The following is a 22,948-nucleotide window of genomic DNA, read 5'->3' on the forward strand; positions in this document are numbered from 1 at the left end:
GCCACAACCAAGCCAAGGAGGAGAGAGGAGGGGAGGGAGGGAGGGGGGGGGGGGCTTTCTGGAGCGCTAGTATGAACCATTTTAGAACCAATAGACATTTTTTTTGCAAGCTTTGGAACCAATAGACATTTTTTGCAAGCTTTAGAACCAATAGACATTTTTTGCAAGCTTTAGAATGAATAGTCATTTTTTTTGCAAGCTTTAGAACCAATAGTCATTTTTTTGCAAGCTTTAGAACCACTAAGGGCACTTACATTTGAGTAGACATGTGTTCAGTGTTATTCACAGCTCAGTGAAACGTGACCCTCTGCCTTCCTCGATCTTGAAGAGACTGTGTGGCACACCACTTCCTGGCTTTATAGTCCCTCCCCCCTGCTGCCAGCGGGGGCAGCAGAGAGAATGGGGAATTTTGTAAAAACATTAATATCTCTGTCATTTTTAATCGACGGGAAAAATCTTCGGCACATATGCAGCGGAGGGGGTCTCTGAGCAAGGTGGCCAAAAATGACGGCCGTAGGTGGCGGCGTTCTCTCGGAAATCGCAGCACAGATGGCCAAAACCGGTCAAGAACAGACTTTTAGTAATATAGAGATAGCGATATAGATAGATTATGGTGGTTTTTATATGCAATATCTTTATGTAATGTTGTTCCTTGTCTGGGCCTTGAGCCCAAAATAAAGTTGAATAATAATAATAATAATAACAATGAATAGCAACCGTGAAATCCAGTAGACCTTGGCGGACCGAGCTCAAGTGTTCGGCCAATAGGATTGTGCGAGAAATGGATGGAGTGGGTTGATCAACGGACAGAGAGAGGGTGGGGGGTGCTTAAAATCGGAGAGGAGGAGAACTTCTCCAGAGATGCTGCCTGACTGGCTGAGTTACTCCAGCATTTTGTGTCTATTCCCAATGTTCATATCATTGGGTTGTGACCTACTCAAGCAGAATATGATGTCCCCCAGTTTGCTTGTGGTCTCACTCTGGGAGAACTTCTTTAGGAAACTGTGCATTAATAAGGACTTGTGTTACATGTCAAATTTATTGCGACTCCATATTAAAGCAGGGAGTCTTTCTTGAGGTTTTGTATATTACAATGGCTTTTCGTTAAGCAGTTAATTCTATTCTCGCATCAAACTCTAGCTGCACGTTTCCCGCAGAGGGCAGTCTTCCTTCAAAAGAGGAAATACTTAACCCAATCTGGAAAAAACATTTTATTTCTGGTTCCTTTGAAAATTCCAGACAACTTCTTCCAGACTGTGGGTTTTTTTTAACAGCAGCTTGCCAACCTCTTGCAATAACATTAGCAGTCTCAGAAAAAAACCTTTCAAAGAAAATCAATTGCTGAAAGACCCTAACGCTGCTTAGAAAAGTTGCAAAATGAAGTTTTATGCCGTTTTGTTGTTTGCCTTTTTCACCGTGTTACTTTTACAAATGGGTAAGTAATGAGAAGTTTCAACCGGACAACGCTGCTGACGTGTTTAATGTTGACTTTGATTATATTTGGATAGTACTGTACTTTTGTCTGGATTTCCTCACAACCGGTTTTATCTGTGACCGCAACGGTGAACGGAACGGTGTGTATTTATTTATACATTATTATTCGTGTGTATTTGGGAGTGCGTGAAGAAGCTAGTCCGGGGTAAACACAGTTATGAACGTCTGCCACTCTGGTCTACATTCCCGACATCAAATCTTACTTGTATCGAATTATATCTGGCAGTAGATGCATACAAAAAGGGTAGACGCCTTGCAGTTAATTCCATTGGATAATTCCCGGAGGAGTCTAAACAAGCATGCTGCAACCGAGGTCTCACTGTTCAACGGTTTCGGCTTCGTAGAATAGTACAAATTGAGGTGTAGATCCAAACCCTAGCTTTCAAGAGAAGCACCTCCCAACACCCAGGCAAATCTGTTTGAAACTTGGCTCCAGAGCTTCAGTTGAATCTTCCCCACCCACTGGCTGGCTACCAGCCTCAATAAATATTTAAAGCTGTTGCATATGTCATGATACACTGTGAAGAATGAAAGGAGTTAACCTCCATCAGAGTGATGCACATGGAAGGAATGAGCTCTAGAATTGAGACTGGAATAGCCTTTTCTCCACTGGGATGCATATCAGATGTTCAATAGGTAGGAGCCCGACCCCTTGACTATCTAATCGGAGAGAGGATGTGGGTACAACTGGACCCTTCGTACCAGCACTGCCATTCAATATGATCATGGCTAATCATCTAAAGTCAGTAACCCGTTCCTGCTTTCCCCCCATAACCCTTGATACCATTAGCCAAACATTTTGCCAGCATCTGTCAGGAATTATATCCTTAGTTCTTAAGAGAACTTTACTTGGGCAACTGGAAATAGTATCAGTTCTAGAGCAGCTACTCTGGTAGCCCCCCAAGCTATGCACATCTACTTCAGAGAGAGCAGGAGTAGATTACTTATGCAGATATTTCGTCCTAAACAAAACACTGAAAAATATTGTGGACACATGTAAATCTCTTACTTTCAAAAACCGGAGTATTAACAATTTTGAGCAAAGAAATGCAGAGCATTAAACAAACATTTTGGTTCTCTTGTGAAGTGCCTTGGGAGGTAAAGTGTGAGTCTTCGGAGAGGAGGCTGAGGCAAGGAAGTTATATTTAAATCGGTTCTGTGTGCGTGCTCCGATATTTAAACTTGTGACTTATTGCAGTGATAGCAGGAATGTTACTACAGTGCGTTTGTTGCAGGATGTGGGAAGTAGGGGCACTGCTGGTGTCTCTGACCACTACACCTATGGGAACTTCATCCAGATGCGGCTCCTCAAGGACTGAGTTAGGGAATTGAAGCAGCAGCTGGATGACCTGCGGACCATTCGAAAAGATGAAAGCTTCCTGGACATGACTTACAGTCAGGTTGTCACTCCGAGAGTACAGGAGGTACGACGGTTATAGACGGAAAGGAAGAGGATGAAACGAGTACAGGAGATCTTAGTGGAAGTACCTCTTGAAAACAGGTACACCCTCTGGATCTGTCAGGGCAGACGACACTTCCAGTCCGAGTGGCAGACAGGTCTGTGACTCGAATCCTGCCACTGAGGCTCGACGAGCGAGACCGATGTCAGGCAGAACCATAGTGGTGGGTGACTCCATTGTCCGAGGTGCGGACAGGAGATTCTGTGGCGACAGACGAGACTTGAGGATGGTGTGTTGCCTCCCTGGTGCTAGGGTCCAAGACGTCTCAGACCGACTGCAGGACATTCTCGAGAAGGAAGGAGAACAGCCAGAAGCAGTTGTGCATGTGGGCACAAATGACGTGGGTAAGAAGAGGAAGGAGGTTCTGCAACGCGAGTATAGAGAACTAGGTAGGAGGCTGAAAAGCAGGACTTCTAGGGTGGTTAACTCTGGGTTGCTTCCAGTTCCTTGTACAAGTGAGGGTAGGAACAGGGAGATAGGGGATCTGAATGTGTGGCTGAGGAGTTCATGCAGGGGGCAGGGATATAGATTTCTCGACCACTAGGATCTCTTCTGGGTAGAGGTGACCTGTACAAAAGGGATGGGTTGCATCTTAATTGGAAGGGGACCAACATTCTAGCAGGCAGGTTTGCTAGTGCTACGCGGGTGGGTTTAATCTAAATAGTGGGGTTGTGGGGTCAACAAAGTGGAAGTCTATGCGTGCAGTTAACGCAAAGGAGAGTGTAGGAAAGGTTACGTTTAAACTAACAGGGCAGGGGGTGGGAACCAATGCAGGGAGACAGACGGCTGTAAAATGAGGGCAGAATCAAAAGGTAGAAGGGAGAAAAGAAAAACAAACCTGAAAGCTTTGTGCCTTAATGTGAGGAGCATTCGTAATAAGGTGGATGGATTGAAATGTACTATTAGTTGTTAACGGATATGATATAATTGGAATTACGGAGAAATGTCTCCAGGATGACCAAGGCTGGGTGCTCAACATGCAGGGGTATTCAATATTCAGGAAGGATAGGCAGAAAGGAAGAGGAGGTGGTGGGGTGGCATTGCTGGTTAAAGAGGAGATTAATGCAATAGTAAGGAGAGACATTAGCTTGGATGCTGTGGAATCTGTATGGGTAGAACTGCGAAATAGCCAAGGGCAGAAAGCGTTTGTCTGAGTTGTGTATAGACCTCTAAACAAGTAGGGAGGTTGGGGAAACATCAAACAGCAAAGGTACAGCAGTTATCATGGGTGACTTTAATCTACATATAGATTGGGCCAACCAAATTGGTAGCAGCGCTGAGGAGGAGGATTTCCTGGAATGCATATGGGATAGTTTTCGAAGCCAATATGTAGAGGAACCAACTAGAGGGCAGGCCATCCTAGACTGGGTATTGTGTAATGAGGAAAGATTAGTTAGCAATCTTGTTGTGCAAAGCCCCTTGGGCAACTGTGACCATAATATGGTGGAATTCTGCATTAAGATGGAGAGTAAAATGGTTAATTTAGAAATGAATGTCCTGAACTTAAAGAAAGGAAACTTTGATGGTATGAGACGGGAATTGGCCAGGATAGACTGGCAAATGATACTTAAAGGGTTGATGGTGAAGAGGGGGAAAATAGAGCATGAAAGAACGCTTGCGGGCAATATAGAAAACTGACTGTAAAAGCTTCTTTAGATATGTAAAGAGGAAAAGATTAGTGAAGAAACATAGGTCCCTTACAGTCAGAATCAGGTGAATTTATAATAAGAAACAAGGAAATGGCAGACCAGTTAAACGAGTACTTAGGTTCTGTCTTCACTCAGGAAGACACAAACAATCTCCCAGAAATACCAGGGGACCGAGGATCTGTGGCAGGGAGGTACTGAAGGAAATCCACATTAGCCAGGAAATGGTGTTAGATAAACTGTTGGGACTGAAGGCAGATAAATCCCCAGGGCCTGATGGTCTGCATCCCAGAGTACTCAAGGAGGTGGCCCTAGAAATCGTGGATGCATTGGTGTATTAATCTTATAAATATGTTTTAAATCATGAGTGGAATAGATAGGGTGAATACACAGAATATTTTAGAATAGGGGAATGAAAAAACAAGAGGACATATGTTTAAGTTGAGAAGGGCAAGACCTAATACAAACCATTGTTCTATAGACTCTGGATCAGTTCCTGTAGACTGGAGGGTAGCTAATGTAACTCCACTTTTTAAGAAAGGAGAAAGAGAGAAAACAGGGAATTATAGACCAGTGAGCCTTACATCGGTAGTGGGGAAGATTATTGAGTGTATTATTAAAGACGTTATAGCAGCGCATTTGGAAAGCAGTGAGAGGATCTGTCAAAGTCAACATGGATTTATGAAGCGTGAAATCATGCTTGACTAATCTTCCGGAATTTTTTGAGGATGTAACAAGTAGAATGGATAAGGGAGAGAGCCAGTTGATGTGGTGTATCTGGACTTTCAAAAAGCCTTTGACAAGGTGAGTGGCGGATGCATGGCAGATGTAGTATAATGTGGATAAATGTGAGGTTATCCACTTGGGTGGCAAGAACAAGAAGGCAGTTTATTAGTTGAATGGTGTCAGATTAGGAAAAGGTGAAGTGCAACAAGACCTGGGCGTCCTTATAGATCAGTCACTGAAAGTAAGTATGCAGGTACAGCAGGCAGTGAAGAAAGCAAAAGGCATTTTGACCTTCATAGCAAGAGGATTTGAGTATAGGAGCAAGGAGACCCTACTGCAGTGTACAGGGCCCCGGTGAGACCACACCTGGAGTATGGTGTGCAGTTTTAGTCTCCTAATTTGAGGAAGGACATTATTGCTATTGAGGGAGTGCAGCATTGGTTCACCAGGTTAGTTCCCGGGATGGCGGGACTGATATATAGTTACCAACTGTCCCATATTAGCCAGGACATCCCATATTTTGGGCTGAATTGGTTTGTCCCATACGGTTCCGCCCTTGTCCCGTATTTGACCATGCCGAAGTTGTCCATCAGGGCACCATTCTCGCAGCCGCGGGGACCGCCAGCGGTGCCAAGTGAGACACTCAGTTTGGAGGTGACCAGGGAGCCGTGCAATGGCCGCTCGGCGATGGCGCCAGGCTCCAGCTGACTGACGGCCATGGCCTACCCTTGGCCGCCCTCTCGACCACGGCCTCGACAACCGAAGCCGCGCTGCGTGCCGGGTCGAGACCCTTCTTCAGACTGAGAGTCAGGGGAGAGGGAGACACAGAGATTTGGAAAGGTTAGGTGCGAAAAGGAGACATCAAAGAGGACGCAGATCAAGGAAAATTTGGCAGTTGCCACACATGGCTGTGGAGGCCGTCTTTTTTTAAAGCGGAGATTGCCCGGTTCTTGATTAGTAAGGGTGTCAAAAGTGATGGGGAGAATGCAGAACAATGGGGTTTAGAGGGAAAATTGGTTTGCCCTGATTGAATGGTGTAGTGGACGTGAAGGGCCAAATGACCTAATTCTGTTCCTGTGACATGAACATAAACTTAGGAGGGGAGGGGGTTGCCAACTGTCCCATATTAGCCGGGACATCCTGTATATTGGGCTAAATTGGTTTGTCCCATACGGGAACGCCCTTGTCCCGTATTTGACCGCTACTACTCTGTAATCACCAGAGGGCACGCTTACAGGCAGATCCTAGATCTGATGCAACAGCTTGCGTACAGTACGTATTGCATGTGCCGTTCACGCCACGCACGAGTGATTCATCTGTCACCCAATCAGTTGTACAGGCCCCTTATGCGCATCAGTTGTACGCTATATTGTTGTACAGTTGTACAGGCCAATTCCTGACAAAAAACAAGGTCCAGTAATGTCTTGTGTTGTTCGGATGGTTTGGCATATGCAAATATGGATAAACCTGCATAAAAGACTGTGCAGCTATAACAAGCAATGGGAAGCAAAAAAGATGTGGGTTAAGCCAGTCAGCAGTGACTCAATGAAGGCCTTCTGTACTTTATGCCATCAGGAATTTGTCCCTTATTTTGACCTTTTGTTCCTTATTTGGGAGAGAAAGTTGGCAACGCTACTGACATATGATGAAAGAATGGGTCGACTGGGCTTGTATTTACTGGAATTTAGAAGGATGAGAGGATATCTTATAGAAACATATAAAATTCTTAAGGGATAGGACAGGCTAGATGCAGGAAAAATGTTCCCCAGAACCAGGGGTCATAGTTTAAGAATAAGGGGTAGGCCATTTAGGACTGAAATGAGGAAAACTTTTTCACCCAGGTGAATCTGTGGAATCCTCTGCCCAGGAGGCAGTGGAAGCCAATTCACTGGATGTTTTCAAGAAAGAGTTAGATTTGGCTCTTATGGCTAGGCCAAGTGAATCAAGGGATATGGGGAAAAGCAGGAATGGGGCACTGATTTTGGATAATCAGCCATGATCATATTGAATGGTGGTGCTGGCTCAAAGGGCCAAACTCCTGCACCTATTTTCTAGGTTTCTATGTTTCTGTCTTAATAGAAAATGACACAAATAACATCCAAAATGGTAGGGTATGAAGAATCTAACAATAAAGGCGAATTAAAGGAAAACGGTATCAGTGTAAAAGAAGTGATTTGCTTGCAAGGTTATAAAACCCCAGGGCCTGATAGTCTAAATGATGAATACTAGTAAAGACAACATCAGAAACAGTCGATGCAATGGTTGTCATTTTCCAAACTTCTAATTTATAGAACAGCTCTGCAGATTGGGGGAGGGGGAGGGTGGGGGGTGGGAGTATAACTCCAGTGTTTAAGAAAGTTCTTAGTGGGAAATAAATCGGAGACCACAAACCAATTAGCCAAATGTGAATAGAAGAGAAAATGTCAGATTCTATTACAAAGGATGTGGTAACAAGACACTGGAAAACATTTCAATGAGATTGGACAAAGTCAACGAGAATTTATGAAAGAGAAATCATATAACCTAGTGGAGGTTTTGGGCGGTATAACTGGTAGAAGGGGTAAGGGACAGCCAGTGGATATTATGTACTTGGATTTTCAAAAGGTCTTTGATAAAGTCCAAACATTAAAATACATGGGATTGTGGAGAGCACACTAGCGTGGTATTGACATTTGTATGACACAAAAATGACTAGTAATACATGGGTCTTTTTCAGGGAGGTTTAGGTTTATTATTGGCATTTGTATTAAGATACAGTTTTGCGTGCTATCTAATCAAATCAGATAATACTATACATAAATACAGTCAAGACAAACTGAAATACAATAGGTAGAGTAATGAGGAAGATACAGAGTCCAGAATATACTTCTCAGCATTGTAGTGTACCAATTCCAGAGACAAAGTTCAAGATAATTTGTACATGAACAGCTTCAATTTGAGTGGTCTAATCAATAACATTTCTCAGTTATTGTGCACGTGCCCTTCCCAATCCCGGGACATGATGGACCACCCAGAGATGCACATTTCCTATTTTAAATTTTGATAGAAAATATGCACGATTGGGAGGAGCATGCATTACAAGTGTAATATAGAGAGTCAATGCCTAGTATTCATGGAACAGCATGCATCTGTTTTCAGTCTGAAGAATGGCTCGACCCGAAACGTCAACCATTTATTCTCTCCAGAGATGCTGAGTTACTCCAGCATTTTGTGTCTACCTTCGATTTAAACCAGCATCTGCAGTTGTTTCCGATGCATCTGTTTTAAGTTATTTATCCCACCCTTTGTCTTAGTGGTAAGAACAATATTGTGGCTAGTGTTATTCTTTTTTTCCCCAGTATATAGAAGCTTATTACCACTGACAGTGAGAAAATAAATTGGTTTTTATTGTGCTTCCTTAGTGTAGAACATATGAAATATGTTATAATTAACCAATAAACTTTGTATCAAAGTTTTGATTGATTACAGGTATTACTAAAGCATTTGTCTGTATTCATCGATTTCTGCAAACTCTGAATTCTCCGACAAATATTCTCTCAAGATTTTATTACTGTGACATTGTTCTGAAATTATTTTTGTTTTGTTTTCAGGCGATTGCCAAAAGAAGGAGAAAAGGACCCCACAACAAATCAAGAAAAATAAACAGAATAAAATTAGAGTAGTAAATAGAAATAATGCAGCAAGGGGTCGAAAGCTGAAAAAGAAGAGAATGTTTCTTGACAGGGACCTGAAGCCCACCTTCATAATGACACAAGTTTTGGATAAGGGCCGATTCCAGAAACCAAAAGAGACATTGAATCTAACCGTGGGGCAGTCTATTGAACTGCGCTGTAAAGGGGATAACATTGGCTGGGCTTATCCATCCTACCAAAACATCTCTAGGTTAAGGTAAACGGCTAAATCTGCAGGTGCTGAAACGTGAGATGTGTGCAGAAACTGCTGGAAATGCTCAGCAGGTCAAGCTGTAGAGAGAGAATGAGTTATTTCCGATCAATGCCAAAGTTGTCACCAACCTCAGATGTTTACTTTCTTCAAACAAATAAATTGTTCAGCTCCTGTCCATGCAAACTACTGCTCTTTCTTAAGCCTATTATTTCTTTCAAATCCTTGAATGTGATGTACCCTCCCAAATTGTAAATCCTCCTTTCTTGGAAGTCACTGTATGAATTCCTGCAGACAGATTTGCAGCCCTTCCACCATGTATAAGTGGCACATCAACATTATTCAATGTCATCCTGTGAAAAATAATCTTGTCCTTCTTGACCTGTGTACTGCCTTTGTTGAGATTGACTACATCAACCTTCCCCCAGTGCCCCCCACGGTTATCCAATGTGTATGGCCTCACTTGCCTGTTTCCATTCTTATTTATTCAGTTGTAGGCGGAGAGTCATCTGCAGCGCCCCATCCTCTGAGATCTCGGCACTTGTGATTTATTGACGTCCATAAGATTAATTGGGTCACCATTGCCACAGAACTGTCAGCTACCAAGGCCTGGAGTTTGGAATTATTTCCCTCACTCTTTTTGTTGCCCCCTAAAAACCTATATCTGTGAACATGCTCTGTCATTTTCCCTGATATATCATGTGACTCACTTTAAAACTTCACGAGATGCTTTAGAAGTTTTTCTTCCATGGTGAAGGCATTATAAGAACATAAATAATTTTACAGTTCTTTTAGTTTTGCTTACTACTGTATTTTCAGAAAATGAGACATTTGTTATTATTGGAAGTTGAATATTCTCTGGCTTTATAATCTGAGTTATGGTTCTGGGAGGTAAAAGCAAGAAAGATGTTCATCAGCTCAGATCATTTAACAGTTTGATTTTTCTTCCACAAGAGGAAGTGATCTTCATGGCTTCTGTGGGTTAACTGTTGAGAAGAGAGACAACAAAACCTAAAAGGTCAAATAGACCCTTTAACTCCAGCAAGTTTAGTCAATTGATCGTGGAGCAAGATAAATTGTCACATTACTCCAGAAGAAAGGGGCAAAAAACAGACAGGTTTCAAGAGAGATTTGTGTATCAAAAAGTATCCCTCCTCATCCATCCCACATGGTGCACTGTCGTGTGCGGGGGACTCCATTTCAAAATAATTAACAGCATGTTGAACAAATCTTTTATAAAAGCAGTCAATGCTTATATAGTTTGCAAGGAAAACTAATGGTAATATTTATTACATTGTATCATGCCATTGCTGAAATATTAGAATGTCATATATGTCAAGTTCTGCATTTAAGGTTAAATTAGTGTTCAGGTATTTCACAAGATTAATGATGGAGATCAAAACTCCATCTAAAATTTTCTAAAATTTCATTTTCTGGGAAACTTTACCCGTAGTTGTTCACAGCTCATGAGATTAACTCAGAAATCTGAAGAAGGGTCCCAGCCTGAAAACTCACCTGTCCATTCCCTCCACAAATGCTGGCTGACCCGAGGAGTTCCTCCAGTACTTTGTGTTTTGCTCCAGCATCTGAAATCTTTTTTTAAATGAAAATGTTTTTAAAATTGTGTAAAGCCTTTTGTTTCATAGAGTAACATGACAAACAAAGGTAAAAACAAGGAACTGCAGATGGTGGTTCACAAAAAAAAGGCCACAAATGTCAGAGTAACTCGTCAGGTCAGGCAGTATCTCAGGAGAACATGGACAGGTGATGTTTTTAGTTGGGACCCTTCTGCAGACAGACAAACAAAGATAATACCCAAAAATGCTTAATGCAATATTTAAGCAGCAATTAGACAGGTACATGGATAGGACAGGTTTAGAGGGATATGGACAAAGACAGTCAATTGGAACTAGTTGAGATGGGACATGTTGGTGGGCAAGTTGGGCCGAAGGAGCTGTTTCCACATTGTATGACGCTAATAGTGAAATTGGATTATTTTCCACTTAGTATAATACAGCACCAAAAGTACAGTCAGTTAAGACTTGGCAACGCAAGGACCACGGACACTGGGGAGTACAGCTGCTGGGGAAGACTCTGTGATGGGCTGGAGTGCAGCAAAGATGACCTGAAAATGGGCAAAACATACATCTTCTTCACAGGTAATTATTTTCTGTTGAAGTATTTATTTTCGAAATTAAACTTCTAAAATTTAAACATAGCAGGACACGTTTTATTCACTTATATTTGCTAATCTTTTTTTATAGGATAAAGATAGTCATTTGTCAGTATTCGATTTTTATGCAGGTGATTGCTATGTGGTGATTAAAAGCAATTATAAATGATATAGGCAAGTCGTTTTGTTTCTATTTATTTCATTTTCCCAGATCCAGCTGAACTATTTGTGCCATCTATCAATTATTTTGATATAATCTACCTTCGATCTGATCAACCTGCAATAATCCCTTGTCGAGTTAGCACACCTTTGGCTCATGTTACACTGCATCGAGAATTCCCTCCTCAAGAAATTCCTGCCAATGGATCGCTCATTAGCTATGATGCAAAGAAAGGATTTATTATTCACCGGCCCAATCTCGAACAGAAGGGAGTCCTACACTGTGTGGCAAACCTGAAAGGAACTCTGCAGACCTCAAGCAATTACCTGCTCCTTTATGCTGAAGGTAACATCAAATGTCATAATAAAGACAAATGTATTCAGCATTATAGCAGGAAACACTGCTTACTTTCTTAAGTACATAGACGTCTTTAAAGATGCTCACATTTTGTTTAAATACAGAGTAAAGCACAAAGTGCCGAAGTACCTCAGTGGGTCAGGCAGCATCTTTGGAGGGAATAGACAGGCGACGATTAAGGATGAGACCATTCTTCAAGAAGACCATAACCTATCCTTTCCCTCCACAGATGTTTCCTGGCCCACTGAAGTATCATTAGATACACATGGTGGTGTACAGAAAGACTGGAAGGTGGCTAAATTCAAAAAAGGCTGCAAAGAAAAATCTGGGAATTCTAGACAATAAGCCCGACATCCTTGTTGAGAAAGTTACGAGAGAGCATTCAGAGGAGTATGTTATACATGCATTTTGAAAGAGGGGTTGAATAGTCAGAATGGCTTTGTCGGTGGGAGATAGTGTCCCACAGATTTGAAGCTTCTGATTTTATAGGAATAAAAGTTTCTGATTGACATTTTTGAAGTAAGCAAAAAGTTTGACGAGGGTAGGGCCATAGACATGGCTTGGATGGACTTCAAGGTCTTTGAGAAGGTTCCGTTTAGTAGGCTGCTATGGAAGGTTAGATTGCATGGGATCCATGGAGCTAGGTAATGGAATGCATAATTGGCTTAATGCCAGGAAGCAGAGGATGATGATGGAAGGTTGTTTTTCAGATTGGAGTCATGTGACTAGTTGTGTCTCTCAGGGATCGATACTGGGCAAATTGCTGTTTTTCTTCTATAAGAATGATTTGAATGAGAATTTACCAGGCATGATTAGTAAGTTTGCAGATTACACTAAAATAAGTGGTATTTTAGACTGAAGATTAGTTTTGTTTAGTTTAGAGATACAGTGCGGAAACAGGCCCTTCGGTCCACACTGACAACCTATACTATCCTACACACACTGTGGACAATTTTACACTGATACCAAGCCAATTAACCTTCAAACCTGTACATCGTTGGAGTGTGGGCAGGAAACTGAAGATCTCAGAGAAAACCCACGCAGTCATGGGCAGAATGCATAAACTCCGTACAGACAGCACCACAGTTGGGATCGACCCCGAGTCTACAGCGCTGCAAGGTGGCAATTCTACTGCTGCACCACCGTGCCACCAATGGATACTAAGAATTAGAGGGATCTTGATCAGTTGGGCAAGTGGGATGAAGGATGGATAATGGAATTTAATTTAGATGTGTAGAGTGTTGCATTTTGGGAAGTCAAGCCAGGGCAGGACCTTTGCAGTGAAGGGTAGGGAGCTGAGGAATGTTGCAATGAAGAGGGATCTAGATGTACAGGTACTGGTGAAAATGGCACCCTAATACCAATGACTAGGAGAAAAGTGAAGTATTGAAATGAAGGCAGAAAGTCAGTAATGCAAAATTATTTTTGAAAATCAGAATTCCGTGGTATGTTGAGGATCGCAGAATCTTAAAAGCTCACTCATATGTTTTACACTATTGATATGAAAATAGAAAAATGTCCCCATAATTTAGACAGTAAATTTTGATTATAATTTCTTAACTTGGTGCTTTGACACAAGTACTTTACCTTGAAACTGATCACATTTCAGCTTTCCGTGGCCCTCCATCTGCAACTATAGAGGCTTCATCAAACACAGTGAGTGGTGGGGAACATGTCAATGTGACCTGCACTGCTCTGGGAAACCCAGACCTACTTGTGGACTTCACTTGGAAATATCCAGGGCAGCAGGTAATATTTTGTATTGCTCAACTTCTAACAAAAAAAAAAAAATCTTACCATAAATAGATTTTTTGTAGTGAGATTGAGATTCGGGGTCCTCATGTTTTACTGCAAACTATATCATAAATACTGATGAAGCAACATGTGAATGGTCAGATTAGCACAAGGTTGCCTTTGATTTTAAATGTTCATTTAATTTATTTTCATTTAAATGTTCTGCATATTTTTACAATGAAAAAATGCTTACTCTCCAATTGCTTCAGTAATTGGGAGATTTTCTTGATGAAGAAGTTCTTTCCCCACAGAAGGGAAGAGCTTTAACTGGAAATTATTGATTAAAAAAATGTAGATTACATAGTGTAGAGCACATGCCGGAGTTATGTGGAGAAGGCAGGAGAATAAGGTTGCGAGGGAAAGATAGATTAGCCACGATTGAATGGCAGAGTAGACTTGATGGGCCAAATGGCTTAATTCTGGTCCTATCATTTATGTAAAAGGCATTTGAATATGTACATGTATAGAGGGATATGGGCCTGCCATTCATCCAAATTTTACTATTTGCAGAAATTCATTAACATTTTAAAAGATGGTAACGGATTCAATCAAGAAAATGGAATAGATACGGAACATATTCAGGAGAGTTTCCAACACTGTTTCTCCTGACTGCAGTGTACATTACAAGGAAGGGCCTTGTAATGTACTGAAAAGGGTCTCGACCCAAAACGTCACCCATCCCTTCTCTCCAGAGATGCTACTTGTCCCACTGAGTTACTCCAGCATTTTGTGTCTACCTTCGATTGAACCAGCATCTGCAGTTCTTTCCTGCACAAGGAAGGGCCTGTTCTCTTAAAGCAGATAAGGATGGGTAAAGCCCAGGAGCCTGCCCAAATGTAACCTAGGAAGCCAAGAAAAAAATAGCGAGGGACTTGCCAGAGATAATTGCATCTTCGTTAGTCACGAGTGAGGTACCCAAAGACTGGGGGAGGGCTAATGTTGTGCTTTTAACTTGAACAAGTGCAGAATGTTGCATTCTAGTAAATTAAACCAAAATAACATTGGCACATTGTCAGTGCCCTGGAGAGTGTTTTTGAACAGAGACCTGGGGAGGAAATACATTGTTACCTGAAATTGGCAACACAAGAGGGTGGTGTTGCCTACATTGGCAAGGGCATTAAGTACAAGAGTTGGGACATTGTGTTGCCAACATTACTGAGATCATTGTGGAGTATTAAATACAGTTCTGGTCATCTAGCTGCAGGAAGGATTTTATTAAGCTGGAAAGGGTTCAAAACAAATTCACAATGTTGCTGGGACTGGACAGCTTATGTCACTAGGAGAGACTGGAGTGGCTGGGACTGTTTTCTCTAGAACACCAGAGGTGACTTTACAGAAATATATTAAATCATGTGTATGCATTGATGAGGTCTTCTTTTTATCGCGTCCACACATAAGATTAGAAGTTGTTCAGCCAGAGCCAGAGCTGAACACACTTCTCGGCATCTGCATACAATGGTGTCTGCCTTGCTCTTCTTGTGCGTGGTGGTGGAAAGATTGGTGAAAACAAGGCCGCGACGTGAACGCTCTTTCCTTGACCCCATTGATGAGGTGAATAGTCATTGTCTTCTTCCAAAGGTAGATGAGTCTAAATCTAGAGACTTTAAAGGGGACTTGAGAAGCAAGTTCTTTGACAGAGGGCAGTCAGTGTATGGAACAATGATTGAATGGCGGGGTAGACTTGATGGGCAAAATAGCCTAATTCTGCTCCTATCACTTATGAACATGCTGCCAGAGGAAGTGGTAAAGACTGTTAGACATGTGCATGGATAGGAAAGATTTAGAGATACAAGCCAAAAGGAGGTAATCAGGTCTATGTGTGTTCAGCATGGGTCCAGAAGACATAGGAGCAGAATTAGGTCATTTGGCCCATAGCTGAAGGTACACAAAAATGCTGGAGAAACTCAGCGGGTGCAGCAGCATCTATGGAGCGAAGGAAATAGGCAACGTTTCGGGCCAAAACCCTTCTTCAGACTGATAGGGGGCGGCGGGGAGAAGGAAGGAAAAAGGAGGAGGAGGAGCCCGAGGGCTGAGGGATGGGAGGAGACAGCTGAGGGCTGAGGAAGGGGAGGAGACAGCAAGGGCTAACAAAATTGGGAGAATTCAATGTTCATGCCCGCAGGATGCAGACTCCCCAAGCGGAATATGAGGCCCATAGCTGATCTATTTTTCCCTCTAAACCCCATTCTCCTGCTTTCTCCCCATAACATACAATACAATACATACAATACAATTTATTGTCATTTGAGCCTCAGTGAGGCTCAAACGAAATTCCGTTTCCACAGCCATACAAACAAAGACAATTTCCTAGACATACACACAATTTAATTCACACAAACATCCATCACAGTGGACCCACTGTGATGGAAGGCAAAGTCTTTTCTCTCCCCTGTTCTCCATGTCTCTCCCGATGTCCAAGCCCCAGGCGGGCGATGCTAAGTCCCACGGCCATTTTAGGCCGTGCCAGGCAATTTACGGCCCCGCTCCCGGTCTAGAAGTCTCGAAGTTGGAGCCCCCGGCGGGCGCTGTAATGTCCCACGGCCATGAAGCCGTGCCGGGTGATGTATGACCCCGCTCCGGGTCGTTCCAACCCCGCGACACGGGCTGGAGAAGTCGCGTTGCGGGAGCTCCGGGAAGCGGTCTCTCTCTCCCCCCGGACCCGCGAGCTCCCGATGTCCCAGTCCACCGGACCTGCAGCTGCGTTGCAGGAGCCTCCGAGCCCCAGGAGTCGAGTCGCAGCAGCGAGTCACCACCGCTCCCCACGCCCCGAGGCCGGCCAGCCCCACGATGGTGAGTAGTCCGCAGCTCCGCAGTCTCCCGAGCAACCGGGTCGTTCAGGTTGGAGGCCGCTCCACGGTGCTAGGCCCCAACGACAACGGAGACCCGACAGGGAAAAGGTCGGGTCTCCCGGACAGGGAAGAGATTTTAAACGGTTTCCCCCCTCCCCACCCCCGCCCCCCACATATACACATTTAAAACTAGTATTAAAAAACACCAACACTACATTTAACTAGACAAAAAATAAAAAAGGACCAAGGGCAAGTTGGACCAAAGGGTTGGTATCAGTGTGGTGACTATGTAATTTTGCACGTGTAATTTGAGTGCAAAATTCTGTTGATGCTCAATATCTTAAATATGAACATAAAGATGCAGTTAATGCCCAAGAGGTTAGACAGCATCTGCAGCGAGAGAGAACGTTAATCTGTAAGGTTGGTGATCTTTTCTCAGAATGAATATTGACTTCATGAATCGTTGCCCTGGAAGTGTTAGGAGGGTTGGAATACGCATTACTGGAACCAATCTGGTTCATTCTTGTTAAATCCCCATAGAATTTCTCAGTGTTATGCTTTGATACAACGTCCTATTTTACAGCACAACACGAAGCACCAGATGGCAAACTAGAGGAAAATAATGCATAACAAAGGAAAATAGACTTGTTTACATGTAGATCAGGAAACATTTGCTTTAAGTTAGGTATAACCAGAAGACAACTCATCACAATCACAATACAATAATACTTTGAGCCAAGAATGTTTTGAAACATTTGAGGAATTTTATTTGCCAAGTTAGTCATACAAATAAAAAGCAACGAAACACAAAAATACATTTTAACACAAAAACAACCACCACAGTGACTCCTCCATATTCCTCACTGTGATGGAAGGCGTAATAAAGTTCAAATATCTTCCCTTCTATGCTCTCTCGTGGTCGGGGGCCTCGTGCCATCCGTTGATGAGACGATCTTGACTCCCGTAGCCGACGATCGGACCCCAGGTCGGGGCTGGTCGAGCCTCTGAGTCATTGGAGCTTCCCGACTCGGCCTCTCCCGAGACTGCAAGCTCTTGATGGTAAGTCCGCAGGCCGCGGTTGGAGCGATCCCAGGGAAGGGATCAGCTTCGATGTGGGGCTCAAGTCAGTCTGAGGAGGCCTCCAGCTCCATCGATGGTAGGCCGCAGAGCGACCGGAGATGTGACCCGGAAAACAATCGCATCTCCGGCAAGATACGAAACTGAAAAAAAAAAGATCCCCGACCCCCTCCCCCTCCCCTCACACAAAACAAACCAGAGAAGATTTATACAAACTTTTAATACACACTAAAAAAAATGTTTATAATTTTTTTTTTAATAATAATATTTTTATTAGAAGCAATGTACAGTAGTATAAACCTCGGCATATGACAAAATACATTTATTGTACATCTTGCATTTTAAGTTTGATAAAAATGAAAAAGAAAGAGAAAAAGAGCAAGAAAGAGAGAGAGAGTGAAAGAGCTAGTGAATGTGTAAACCCCTAAACTACCAAAGAGTTTAGTCGCAGAGTGAATAAGTAAAAACTTGAAGAAAAAAGAAAAAAGGAAAAAGACAAAAACGAAAAATAATAAAAAGAGAAAAAAAAGACCAAAACGTGTTGATATACCTACTTCGTTGCTCACCACACCCATCACCCTGTCCGTAAATCGGTTTAATTCCGAAGTTGTGTTGCACCATATTATGCTTGTAATGAGTCAATGAAAGGAGACCATATCTTTAAAAATTGCTCTGATTTTCCTGCTAAGACGAGTCCCATATCTTCAAGATGTAGCGTCTCATAAAAAAATTTTAAAGGACGAAAAAATAGAAACTGGTGGCGGGGCTGCCAATCATGCGGCACCCCTAGTGGTTTTGAATATGGATGTTAGTATGCAAATATGTGACAGATGACATTTATAGAATTCAACTTGCATTATAGCCTTATCTAACTTGGATAAAATAAAGCAGCATTTTGTTCTGCTGTGGTTTCTGGGGAAAGATCAGAAAAATGAAAAATGGAAATTAATTAGCTCAATTGACCTGTGGGATTTGTCAAAATAATATACTAATCCAAAGGTCTGAAAACGTTTGTACTGCTATTGAGACATAGAACATGCAAACTTAATGTACTCAAGTGATTTTCTGACAGTAAATCATAATGATTCATCTGAGTATACGAAATTCTGATGATCTCACTTAAGTTCAAACATCTGGTGGTAAGTTGTAGTTCCCTTGTTGAGGCCCCAATTGTGGCATTCTAAGTGCAGAAGCGAGATTGATTCTGCGATCTGCCCGATGTTCACAGCACAGTACCAGGCCCTTAGAGGAAGATTTTTGTTAATTATTTATATAATTCAAGTATAACTTTTTAGATTACTGTTTGAATGTGATCATTGGTTCAATCAATCAATGGTGCTTCTATTGTCTTATGTGCAAACAGTGACATTATTTTCTTACATGCAGTCCTATACCCAAGCACATTCCCTATTAGCAAGTGTACAGAAATAGTCCACTGAGCCCGCATACAAGAGATGCCATGTTAGGCGCCATTTTTAAAGTTCAGTCCATGCTCTAGTTCTTATGAGCAATACAGGCGAGCCCAGGCTGCTGCGGGCTTCCAGCCATCGCCTTCCTTGTACATGACATCCCTCTCCTCGCCCATCCACAATTGCCCCTCAGGGGTGCCTTCCGCAGCTGACCTTGAGGGTGTGGTAGGCCAGACCCCAGTTCCCTGAATTTGAATGTGATAGACTATATTGTGTGTTTCTGGTACAACTTTCCATTTGCAAAGATAAATTCAATAATGAGGTGGTAAGCTGATTGAACATGTTGTGCCGCATCTTGGTTATGCACAGTTGCATGCATATGACTTGGGGAAGAAAGTGAAACGGAATGATCTAGAAAGTGGAAGTCTAACATATGTGGGCCTTGCTCATATTGCAGCCAAATCAAGCTGCCATCATAAATTCCCGGTAACCTACATGAGGATCATCAGCAAAGTCTTACTTGTGAACTGAGCTTAAAACAACTGGGAAATGAAATGAAAGGGGCGCAGATAATTGTGGTCATTTGCAAAGCTGCTGACATATGCTGAAGTTGAGAGCGTGTGTATTCAGATTTGCTTCATGCAGTGTTATTTTGATGTCGTTGAGGTCAAAGTATCTGATACTATTTCTGCTTTAATAGGATGAAAGGCCAGTGATCATCACGAACAGCTGGAGGTTAATAGATCAACAAAATGGACACACTATCAGATTATCAAAGAGTATGCTATATATTGATGACATTGAAATAATTGATGTAGGTGATTATATCTGCACCGCTCAGAATGTGATGGGTGACACAACAGTGGCCACGGCAGTGTTTTTTCCTTGGTAACATTTTCTTCGTTGGAAGATTCAATCCAACTCCAGCTGGACTGTGTGTGAAGAAGGGCTGCGTGCCAGGCTGTGCTGGATCCTATTTCTAAAGTAAATTCTTGCGCCAAATATTAGTTTCTCCTCTCACTGCTGTATCATGATATATTGCAGAGACAGGATTCCAGTTTGTAAAAGATGATCACATTTAGCATCAGTTATTTGCAACATGAGCTTTCATACAAACTCCTTCACCTCTAAACAAGTACTTTAGGACCACAGATGTCTTAAGCACAGGAATTCACAGGAGGGACCTTTAATAACATAAAAGAACAAGGTAGATTTCAAAAAACAGCACAAAGTGCTGGAGTAACTCAGCGGCTCAGGCAGCATCCCTGGAGAATATGGGTAGGTGACGTTTTGGGTTGGCATCCTTCTTCAGTCTAAAGCAGGGCGTCTCCAAACTATGGCCCGCGAGCCACATCCGGCCAGCCACGAGAATTTATCCGGCCCGCAGCAAGCTCTTAACACATTCCCTGCGGCAGGCTATTTAGCGGGTTCTGTGGTAGCGGGGGAACTTACACGTCAGTTTGCCGTAGGCTATCAAGTTGTGGGTTTGTGTGCAGCTGCTGACAGGTTACCGTCGATGGCCTCGGGGAGACAGTGAAGATCGGCGACAACGGTGGCCCCAGTGAGTGTGTGTGTGTGTGTGTGTGTGTGTGTGTGTGTGTGTGTGTGTGTGTGTGTGTGTGTGTGTGTGTGTGTGTGTGTGTGTGTGTGTGTGTGAGTGTGTGTGGGGTGAGTGTGTGTGGGGAGAGTGTGACTGGGTGGGGTGAGTGTGGGGTGAGTGTGGGTGGGTGGGGGTGAGTGTGAGTGGGGTAAGTGTGAGTGGGGTAAGTGTGAGTGGTGTGAGTGTGAGTGCGGGTGGTGTGAGTGGGGTGAATGTGAGTGTGGATGGGGTGAGTGTGAGTGCCGATGGGGTGAGTGTGAGTGCGGGTGGGGGGAGTGTGAGTGCGCGCGTGCGGGGGGAGTGTGAGTGCGCGCGTGCGTGTACGGCCCGCAAAAATGTGCCAAATATATAATGTGGCTGTCATACCTGGTTTAAAGAAATGTCCTGACCCAATACACCATCTATCCATGTTCTCCAGCACATTGCTTTTTTTTTGTAAACCAGCATCTGCAGTTCCTTGGTTTTACAGGTGGTTTTCACCCTGGGTTAAAAGCCATACCAGCTGGCAGAAACTAAAACATTCTCCTCCATTTGTAAGTTTCAAATGAGACAGTTAATTGGCTGCAACAGTTTCCCGTTGCCATTCATTACCCACCATCATCTCTTCACAAACCACCTCCCATTTCTTATGAACACTTTTCCTCCAAGTAAATCTTGAGACAAACATTAACGTTCCCATGTAAACTGATAACTCCCAGCTCCATCTCCTGACACTTCTAGATCTCTCCACTGTTCGAACTCTTAGACTGCTTGTTACACTCCGTTACATGAACAGATGGGCCCTCTTATTATAGATTGGGGCAAGCAAAGCCACGCATTTTCATTCCACCACATAAATTCCAGCTCACTCTGGTAGTTCTCTGAAGCTGAAGCAGACAGTTTGCACTCAATGTCATACTTGACCCTAGATGAACATTGCCCACATATCTACACTAATAGTAGAATTACCCATTTGCATTCCTTTGGAAATACCGCAGTGCCTAAACTTACCTGCTGTTGAAATTCTGGTCTCTGCCTCTATTGCATCCAGGCTTGGTCATTACAGTGCACATATTGGTTTTCCACATTCTACTTTTTGTCACCTTGAGGCCAACTAAACCTTGCACTCAGCTCTCATCATTCCATTCAGCCATAATCCCTGTGCTTGCTGACCTCTCATTAAAAAAAATGTTAATGATAAATGTTGCACCTTTCGTTTCCAGTGGCTTACCTTGCCTTATCTCGAATCCCCTGCAACCTTGCATTATGTATACACTCCTTCAATTCATACAGTATCTCTTAATTTTACCTGACCAGCCATCAGGAGCCAAGAATCAAAGGTGTAGAATTATTTTTTGTACCCTTTTGACCTAGTTTTTGCCCTTTAACTCAAGTATGTTCATTGGGGTTTGGTATAATATCTTTCTTTGCACATTGTATCACATTTTAGACCATTGGAATATTTGGCTTTGATAGATACTGGCAAAATACTAGCCGTGGGGACAAAAGTAATTGGGACATCTCAGTGATAGCTGCACAATGCCACAACTAATTAGCAATAGTCCACAGAATGTAATTTATGGAAAGCAAAGGATTTTGTTTGAGGTTGTGCAAGGGAGCTGCTTACACTTGACCCCAGGTTTGTTATGAGTGTAATGAAAGTGTTCTCAACATGAGCATTATGATATTCAAAGAAAACCGCCTGCATTTCCAGTTAGAAATAAATCTTATTACTTACCATCTAATCAGAATGTGACAGTAAAACACTTTACAGATGACTATTTTTTTTTTAAAGTGGATCTATATTGGTTCAGCTGTTTTGGAAAACTAATCACATTTTGAGGGGAGATAATTGTACATCTCATCTACTTAAGGATTCACTGACACTGAAGGTGCAACTCGACTATGAATGAATAATTGATTCTTGACAGTTTGTAAATCATTGCATAGCTTATGAAAGTACTGTTGCAAGTTTGCACATATTACTGTGGTGTAAAATAGGGTCAAAAGGAATCTGCTCATCAGACCCATCCAGTAGTTTTTGCTTCTCATACTCTGCTTTTTGTACGATTGCATAAATTATAGTGGTAAAACATATTTTTAATAAAAAACTAAGTATAGCTTTAAGAAAATCTATACATAGCAAACAAATTCTGCATACCTGGGGTAACAATTGTTTGACTGTTCATCGTAAGTCTGTTATTTTGGAAGATGTTTCCACAGATAAATAATCCCCAGTCAGTTGCATAAAGATCAGTCTGTCAAGCAGAGATATGCTTCATTATTAGATGCCAATGATAACAATTCCTAGTTATGTTAGTAATTGTTATTTGCACTTGTGTTCCATATAACAAGTATTAATTATTTCATTGTAAAAATACTTAAAGCATTCAGATTTGGAT

At 42.4% G+C, this 22,948-nt stretch overlaps 1 protein-coding gene across 1 annotated transcript; it reads left to right on the plus strand.

Moving 5' to 3' along the window:
• The first annotated feature begins 1,170 nt into the window (after positions 1-1,170).
• pdgfrl (platelet derived growth factor receptor like) lies at positions 1,171-20,629 on the plus strand. Its single transcript, XM_033029445.1, has 6 exons — positions 1,171-1,435; positions 8,917-9,214; positions 11,216-11,367; positions 11,593-11,886; positions 13,508-13,647; positions 19,668-20,629. The coding sequence occupies exons 1-6, from the start codon at positions 1,378-1,380 to the stop codon at positions 19,857-19,859; spliced, it is 1,134 nt and encodes a 377-aa protein (XP_032885336.1). The 5' UTR covers positions 1,171-1,377; the 3' UTR covers positions 19,860-20,629.
• Positions 20,630-22,948: the final 2,319 nt, after the last annotated feature.

This window comes from Amblyraja radiata, chromosome 1 (genome assembly GCF_010909765.2).
Source record: "Amblyraja radiata isolate CabotCenter1 chromosome 1, sAmbRad1.1.pri, whole genome shotgun sequence".
NCBI lineage: Eukaryota > Metazoa > Chordata > Chondrichthyes > Rajiformes > Rajidae > Amblyraja > Amblyraja radiata.